Genomic DNA, 9,249 nt, shown 5'->3' on the forward strand with positions numbered 1-9,249 from the left:
TCTGCACACCACCCTTCCTCACTCTGACTTGTCAGTTCTCTGCACACCACCCTTCCTCATCTCTGACTTGTCAGTTCTCTGCACACCACCCTTCCCCATCTCTGACTTGTCAGTTCTCTGCACACCACCCTTCCTCATCCTGACTTGCCAGTTCTCTGCACACCACCCTTCCTCATCTCTGACTTGTCAGTTCTCTGCACACCACCCTTCCTCATCTCTGAGCAAGGCCATTGGACTATCTTTCCAAGGCTGTCAGAATACTGCCTGTCAAGGTGTGTCTGCTCAGATGAGCAGCATCAGCCTCACCTGGGAACTTGCTAGAAACGCAAGCTCTGTTTTGATAGCCTTCCAGGTGATTGTGACGCTGAAGTTGAGAGTCACTGCATTAGTGGTAAAGAGCTTCTTTGCTTTTTTGGACTTTTAATTGTTATTTGGGTGGAAGTTTACCGAGCAAATTAGTTTTCATTCAACAATTTACACATGTTTTAGTTTGTTTGTTTTGTGACATTGGTTGTGACCCTCTCAATAAAACAGCACTTATTTCATGTCCTCCCTGGCTTCCACGTTTCCACGTGTCCTCTCCTGCCCCTGCCTGCCTTCCAGCCTTGTTTTTGGACAGATGCTGCCCTTTTGGTTTCGTGTGGTTGCCTGCTCTGAGATCCTAGATGAGTTAAAGACGTAAATGTGAAAACGTAACTGACAAAATAATCAGAAGGAGATACAGAGAGAAAATCTTTAGAACTCCAGGATTGGGAAGAACTTCTTAAAAGATACCTCAAATCCACTAGAGGAAAAAAAACAACCACCACCAAAACTCACCACCATTGAGCTGGTCCCAACTCATGGTGATGCTGTGGGACAGAGTGGAACCGCCCCAGAGGGTTTCCAAGGCCGTCATCTCTGCAGAGCCGACTGCCTCACCTTTGTCCCATCAGCAGCTGGTGAGTCTGCACCACCCACCTTCTGGCAGCAGCCGAAGGCCTTAACCGCTGTACCACCAGAGCTCCTACCCACTAGAGAGGAGACTGACAAATACGGTTACATCACCATGAAACGCTTCAAAAGAACCTTAGCTACCCTACACCAGGCTAAAGGGGAAGGGCAGATAGAAAAGGACAGACGCTTTGTGGTGCGTGAAGGTCCAGGAGTCACCACCATGGCAGCCCCTGCATAGGCAACAAGGGCAACAGCATCAGGGGTCCAAGCAGCCTGACTGAGCCCCGGCGAAGGAGCTGAGCACGGGAGTCACGGAGGAGAGGCCTGAGAGGCCAGACCTGTGCGAAAAGGGCTCCCTCAGAAAACCGACTGCCGCCCCTGGCTGCTGCCGAGTGCGCCTGCGTCACGGTGCCTCCCAGGTGTCAGAGCAGAGGGCACTCCACGGCGTCCTACTGGCCGCCGTTTGGAGGGGGACTGCCCGGCTTTTCTTCTGAGGCCCTTGGGTGGACTCGAACTGCCAACTTTTCAGTTAGCAATCGAGCTTAGCCATTTGCAGGGCCTCACGCCGATAATCACAGAAACCCAAACTAAGACAGGCTTCCCAGCGGTGGTGGTGGAATAAAGGGCTGCCCCTCAAAAACTCCGCCTGCCCAATCCAAAACAGACTCAGCAAAGATATCCTAACACCCCAAAAAATGATTCCCCACGGGAGGCAAGCAACCAGAGGGCACAGACCACAGCCGTCAGCCCCGATTCGGGTGGGAAGGGAAGGCCAGGATCCAGGGCCCAGCTCCCTGCTCCCAGAGTCATGCGGGCTGGACGCCAAACCCCAAGGAGTCTTCATGAAGTGCCCAGCCTGGAGAGGGGAGGCGGGGCAAGTCCCTGCCTTTCTGTGCTCTAGCAGGGTGGGGGTGGGAGGGTGATGAGAAGGCTCCGGGACCCCCTGCTGCTCTGAGGGTGGGCCCAAAGACTGAGGGCCTCACAGCCCCAGGGACTAGAATAGCCCCCGGAAAGCACATCACACCTGCCAAGGGTCCCCTCTCCCTGCCACAGCTCGGGCTGCCAGGCATGTGGTCGCCGGGTAACTCCCAGCTCTAGACACTGCAGCTCCCGGGAAATGCCATGGACCTTGGTTCAGACAGAGTGGGGGGGTGGGGGGTCTGTATGGAGCTGCTGAGTGATCAGAGTGTATGCAGAGAGCCTGTGAACCCGCTGTGGAAAACTGATGGAGGGCGGGGAGGGAGGCCCGAGGAAGAGATGAACACAGAGAGAGAACTTGGGACAGAAGGAAGCATGACTCAGGAGCAGAGGGAAATGCCCCTCAGGTGCACCCAGCCAGGCCGCTGTCAGACCCCCCGTTGACGCCACGCACTACGGATCGCTGGGCTCTGCCCAGCCCACGCGCAGCGGAGAGGAGCCCTGCCCGACCCTGCTGCACCGTGATTGGCTGCGGATCGCCCTGTGACGCAAAGGGTTTTGTTGCCTGGTTTCTGAAAAGCGGACTGCCAGGCCCTTCTTCCTCGTCCGCCTTACTCTGGACGCTCCATTGAGACCTGCCCGACAGCGGCACACAAACTTCTGCTGACAGGCAGCGGTGCCTGTGCGCGAGCTGCACCGGGGCAGCGGGGGCTGTGCGCGAGGGGCACGGGGTGGTGGCGCTGTGCCTGACGCTGACAGGCGGGTGGCAGCTGTGCGCGAGCTGCACCGGGGCAGCGGGGGCTGTGCGCGAGGGGCACGGGGTGGTGGCGCTGTGCCTGACGCTGACAGGCGGGTGGCAGCTGTGCGCGAGCTGCACCAGGCAGCGACGCTCAGTGGTACAATGACTGCCTTGCATTCAGGAGACCCACTTTGATTCCTGTCAATGCAAAGCTTCCAGCTAAAGCACATCTTTATAAGGACATACACTCACGGTCATCAAGTCAATTCCGACTCACAGCGACCCCTTTTGGGTTCCCAAAGCAGTAAATATTTACAGATGTAGATTGCCCAGACTGCCTTCTGTGGAGTGGCTGGTGGGTGTGAACCACCAACCTTCTGGTTAGCAGGCACATGCCTTAGGCATTGTGCCACAAGAGCTCCACTCCTTACAAAGACATAGATAGGTTCAATAAAACTAGGAATCAATGTGGCCAAACAGCAGGATAATATTAAAAGGACTGCTGACCAAGAAACAGAGGGAGGACCCAAACAATCCCAATTACAGGGCTGACACATACATAGGGAAGCAAGGAGAGGGGTGGACATGGTGGGAAAGTAAATTGTTAATGTAGAATGGTTGAGGTAAGTACAATAACAGCAGCTGAAAAAATCAAAGAGAGTAATGGAACCAGGGAGAAGCTACCAGATACTGGAGGACGAAGACAATGCAACATGAGGATAATCGAAGCCCCTCAGGTAGAGAACATACAAGGATGCTCAAAGATGCAATAAAAACATCCCTGAAGCTATGAAAGATGCTTCTCTGTGGGTCTAGGAAAAGTGACAATAACAGGCATCTCCAAGATGCAGCTTAAAATGGTTCAAAATCAGGAAAGGAGTGAGTCAAGGCTGTATCCTTTCACCATACTTAGTCAATCTGCATGCTGAGCAAATAATCTGAGAAGCTAGACTACATGAAGAAGAACGAGGCATCAAGATTGGAGGAAGACATATTAACAACCCGTGATACGCAGATGACACAACCTTGCTTGCTGAAAGTGAAGATGACTTGAAGCACTTATTGATGAAGATTAAACACTACAGCCTACGGTATGGATTACACCTCAACATAAAACAAAAATCCTCACAACTGGACCAATAAGCAGCATCATGATAAATGGACAACAGATTGAAGTTGTCAAACACCTCATTTTACTTAGATCCACCATGAACACCCATGGAAGCGGCAGTCAAGAAATCAGATAACACATTGCATTGGGCAAATCTGCTGCAAAAGACTTGTTTACAGTGCTGAAGAGCAAAGATGTCCCCTTGAAGACTAAGGTGCGCCTGACCCAAGCCATGGCATTTTCAGTCTTCTTATATGTGTCATGCATGTCCAGCATGTGAAAGCTGGACACTGAATAAGGAAGACCTAAGAAGAGTCGATGCTTTTGAGTTATGGTGTTGGAGGAGAATGCTAAGAGTATCATGGACAGCTGAAAGGACTAACAGATCTGTCCTGGAAGAAGTGCAGCCGGAAGGCTCCTCAGAAGCGAGAACAGACGGACTTCATCTCACCTACTTTGGTCATACTGTCAGAAGGGAGCATTCATTCCCTGGAGGAAGATATCATGCTTGGTAGAGTGGAGAGTCAGTGAAAAAGGAGAAGAACCCTCAACGAGATGAATGGACACAGTGGCTAGAACAATGAACTCAGTAGAGCAGGATTGTGAGGTTGGTGCAGGACGGGGCAGTGTTGTACACAGGGTCACTCTGAGTCAGAGACGACTTGACAGCACTAACAACAAAACCAAGATCCAACTTAGGTAAATGATGGCACTTCTGGGGTGGAGAAAGCAATCTTGAGGCATCTAAGCAGAATCAGGTTGGCATCAGACTCCTCCACTGCAGATATTGTCAGAAGACAACGGAGCACCATTCACAAGGGTTTGAAAGAGAGGGTCACATGACTTAAGAAGCCAAGATGTGGGTTTTCCCATATGAAAGCAAGAGCAGACACCTCCAGATGGGAGGGTGCAGGACAGAACTAGCAGTGGTCACACAGAGACCCCCCGTGGGAGAGGGCCAGGGGCTCAGGGCTCAGAGCAGGGAGTCCCCACGCTACCCCAGATGGACACATGAAGTTCAGAACATGAGGCTCTGGCTTCTCACTGTGTTCACAATCTTTCACACCCTTGGGTCCTTGAGGAAACAGGACCTCTTCAGGTAAAGAAACATTTAATTGACTAAAATCTGGTGATGTTTTTGGTTTATTTTTTCCTCCTAAACTCAAGTGAAATGAAGTAATACTTATTTTAAGTGACAAGGTGATTTCACTTTTATGAAACGATTTTTACCTGTTTATCTTGCTAACGGTGTACTTGCCCACAGCAATGTCTGGAATGATGCTTATTAACACTACAAACACTACTTCTGTCTCTTTGGGGGCACTGGAGTGAGTTTTCTGTTTCCTTTCTTCCTTCTGTCTCTTACACACCATCACACATAAACAAAAAGCAAACTCACTGCCATCGAGTCAGATCCGACTTGCAGCGACCCCTCCTTGGGTTTCCGAGGCAGTATCTATCTCTACAGAAGTAGACTGCCCAGTCTTCCTTCCGAAGAGTGGCTGGTGGGTTTGAACTGCCAGCCTTCTGGTTAGCAGTCAAATGCCTTAAGGTACTATGCCACCAGAGCTCCCCCATCATATATACTCCTTTTGAAAAATATAAGCAACATTTACAAAGTCAATAGAGTTATTGAAAAACCCAGAGAGGTATCACTTTCCATTGCATAAAGAGAAAGAAGTTTAACAGGAGGAAAGGGGGACTCCCCGCATTGCCGGTGGGAATGGGAACCTCACAGCCACGTTGGAGAGTGATTCTACCATCTGGTAGAATAGAAACTGTGTTACTTTGTGTCCAGCAAGCCTGTGTAGGGGAACATCCAGGGGGCCTTGCTGTGGGCACTAGGCCTTGGGCCAGGATGTCCAAGGGCACTGTTTCCAGATGGCTGCAGGTATGTTGGTGAGAGGGTTTAGGGGAAACCATTCTGATGTGGCTCACTGCACTCAGCAGCAGGTACCCCCTTTGCCTGGGGCAGTGCAGCCAACCCACCTGAGCAGGGTGAATAAGGTGACTCTGGGAGGCCTGAGTGGGCCTGGGGTATGCCCCACCCATGTCCTCCCGCCCAAGAAGCTGAGATGTACTCACGGTTTGTAAGGTTCTTGCAGGCAAAGCCCTGTAGACAGAACAAGGGTGAGAAGCTGAAGGGTCAGCCCAGCCTCCTCTCACCACACTTTGGGACCCAACTCTGGAGTCACACACCCCGTCCTGTCTCTCCACCCTGCCCCTCAGTCTCTGGGGGGCCCCGAGGTTCCTCATGTCTGGGGCAGCTCCCCTGGCTCTCCGGGAATGCCCAGGAGGGCCAGGGACAGTGGCACAGCTTAGTACAGGGCGTGGGGAATAGATCTTCGTGGTCCTCCAGGCCCCACCGCCCGCAGTCGCAGCCTGCACACCTCCCTGCGCCTCTCCAGGCTCCCACAGGCCCCCCGTGCTCGTCCGCTTGGAAAGCAAACACTGAGTGAGCAGGTACCGTGTGCCGGGCACTGCCTGGGTGCTGGGGACGCATGAATGAAACAAAACAGACAAAAACTCCTGCCTTCAAGGGTTTATATTCCGCAGTGGAGGAGATGTGAGGATCCAAGATGGGAACTGCACTTGACATTAGATGCTGATAATGACAGGAGCCAGTGGAGGGGTCGGGGAGTGCCTGCGGGATGTGCGACTTGCAATTCTAGATGGGGTGCCATGGAGCTATGGAGGAGGAATGGGGGTGAACACCGAAGGCGGTGAGCGCAGGAGCCATGGGGTATTTGGGAGGGAGATTCTAGGCCCAGTGGAAGCCTGTGAAAATCACCCCCCGCCAGAACAAACTCTCAAGCCTTCTTCCACCCAATGTCCCCTCGTGCCCAGTGGCAGGGAAGCCAGAAGAGGGGAGCCCAGCTTGAGGACAGGGTGGGGTGTCAGAGAAGGGCCTGGTGGTCTGCCGGGGAAGGCAGGAGGGCTAGTCCCGGCACTGCCTGTGCGATAGACAGGAAGTGCCTTGGACCCGGCTCCGGAGAGTGTGTTGTGTGGCTCCATACGTGCGTGTGGGGGTGTGAAGTCAGAGGCCCCCCTTGCAGTGCTGGCCACTCGCCTGCGCAGGACCCATGTTCAACAGCAACGCCAGGTGGCAACAAGCGTCAGAGCAGTGAGAAGTCTTGAGGGTCCAGAGCCACCCGCTGGGGGCAGGCAGCTGCCCGGGCCTGGGGCAGTCCTGTGACAGGCCCCGAATTTCCTGCTAGTAGCCCAGGTGGGAAAGTGGACAGCCACAAGCCGGTCCATCTCTGTTCCCTGAATTTGTGAAGGCAGGTAGGCTGGTTGCTTATACCTCCAGCCCCCACCTCCCTTGATTTCATAAAGCACCTTTCTATTTCCGAGTAGGTTGAGCCTTACGGAAACGTTGCAAAGACAGAGTTCCCATGTGCCGTCTGCCAGCCTCCCCCGCTGCGAACAGCTCTCAGAGCCACAGTGCGCCGGCCCCAGCAGGAAGCCAGCACAGGGCGTTGGTGCCCCCTGCGCTGCAGACTGTGTTAGGATCTGTCTCGGTTTCCCGCTCTCGGCTCCAGGATCCAATCTGGGATCCCACGCTGCACTAACCTCCCTGCAGACATTTCATCCTAGCCCCTACTGTCACTGCCCAGCGTTCTGGGCGCCACGACATCTCCCGAGAGACTGCTCAGTGTCCTGCCCTCCACCTCTGCCCCCTGGAGAGCCCACTGCTATCTGGAAGCAGGTGAGGGACAGGACCCCAAACACTGGCCCAGGGTGTCTGGTGTGGGGGCTGAAGAGGTCCCTGTGCACATGGTGATGAGGTGGCCTGGCCGGGAAGTGGGGTGGGGGTGGGCAGCCAGCCCTCTGTGCCCAGCAGAGTGCGGGAGACTCCGAAGGCCAGCGGCAGTGAGCATCCAGCCCGAGTGACCAGAGCCCTGGCAGGCACTGCTTCCCGCCTCAGATGCCCAAGACCCTGGGGTGCCCTCTCCCCTCTGGGTACCATCCAACTTCCCCTCCCAGCGCAAGGAGGAGAGGGGCCCCTGGTGAGGGCAGCTCCATGCAGGGGGTGGGCTGCACACTTGGCGGGCACCCCTGCCTGGCCTGTCTTAAGGAAAGGCCACTGTCTAGCACCGCCGGCCACTCCAGCCTGGCCGGCTCACCCCTGCACCCGGAACCCACCCAGGGCTCGGTCTCAACCTCGGTGGGTGCAAGACCTCCACCCCTTCTCTCTTCTCCCCTTCCCCATGGCAATGCTGCATTGGGCCAGACCCTCCTTGGCCCCAGTGACATCACTAGGAATGTGTGTGTGGGGTGTGCGGACCGTACCAGGGGACACTGTCTGAGGGGGTGACACCAAAATGGCTGTGAAACCTATGTGCAGTGTTTCAGCAGAAATGTATCCTTAAACACACACCCCTGTAGTTGTAATAGCAAAACAGTTCCTGAAGCACAGCTGGCAGGCATCACAGGCCTAAGAGGCCAAAACGCCACGCTAACTTGCTCTTGGAACCTTCTAAGTGGCCCTGGTCAGAGCCGTTGCTGTTGCCCAATTCCAGTGGGCTTCGAATCACAGGGCTGTGGTTTTGTCTGCTTGAGTTACAAGCAGTGTTGTTTTCATTGTTACTGTGTTTTTATAGTCACTGATTCTGTCACACGTCCTGGTGTTTTAGCTTTAATATTATGGTAATTAGTATCTGTGAACCTGTGTCTGTAACTTTTTTGAGAAGGAAGCAGTAATTAAAGGTGAAGATGGAGGAAATTTAGAAAGGCTTCTACTCAGTCCCCAACAATGCTGTAATTTCATGTAGAGAGACTATACACATTTTGCTGTTGTTATGTGCTGTCGAGTCGGTCCCGACTCATAGAGACCCCTCCTTGGGTTTCCGAGGCAGTATCACCACGGAAGTAGATTGCCCAACCTTCCTTCCAAGGAGTGGCTGGTGGGTTTGAACCACCATCCTCCTGGTTAGCAGTCAAGCGCCTTAGGCACTACTCCACCACAGCCCCTTAAGAAAGAGTATATGTAGGCAATTTATGACCACCCTGCACGATATTCCGGGATTAAAGTCCTTAAAAATGTTACCAAGGATTCCGCATGGTCTGGTGCAGGGGCTTCATGGGGAAGTGTGAAAGTGCACTGGTTGACACCAGCTTCAGTGGCCACCTGCTTGGTCCCCATACCCACTGAGCCGGCCGGCAGAGACACAGGCTTAATGGGCCAGTGGGGCTGAAACCACTGGGTGGCCCTGAGTGGTGGGTGGGCTGGGGTCAGAGAGGGTTGGCTGCACAGCCAGCCGCAGGGGCTTTCCATGGGACTTCCCGGGGCTTCCCAGGGCCAGGCGGAGTGGTGTGTCTGGGAGGATGGACCCCCTCCCCCAGGCGCCCCGCTTTGGGCCTGGAGGCCACACGTAGTCTCGGTCCCAAGCCCCTCCCCCGAGCCCCTCAACCTGCGCCTCGGCCGAGGCAGGGCCGGCGGGACGCAGGGCGCCCGGACCCCAACCTTCCCACCCGGAAAGGGGGGCCGAGGCCCCGGGCCTGGTGCTGTGCCCCGAGCCGCTCATAGCACGGCCGGGAGGGC

General features: G+C 54.4%; 1 protein-coding gene across 1 annotated transcript in view; it reads right to left on the reverse strand.

The window, feature by feature from the left end:
* IL17REL (interleukin 17 receptor E like) overlaps positions 1-9,249 on the reverse strand; it is an 87,449-nt gene that overhangs the window by 75,462 nt on the left and 2,738 nt on the right. The window contains exon 2 of the mRNA XM_042782801.1: positions 5,790-5,817. Coding sequence (XP_042638735.1) covers positions 5,790-5,817 — 28 coding nt within the window. The remainder of the gene's footprint in view (positions 1-5,789; positions 5,818-9,249) is intronic.

This window comes from Orycteropus afer, unplaced genomic scaffold (genome assembly GCF_000298275.1).
Source record: "Orycteropus afer afer isolate SDZICR_OR568_19922 unplaced genomic scaffold, OryAfe1.0 scaffold00471, whole genome shotgun sequence".
In the NCBI taxonomy this organism is placed as follows: domain Eukaryota; kingdom Metazoa; phylum Chordata; class Mammalia; order Tubulidentata; family Orycteropodidae; genus Orycteropus; species Orycteropus afer.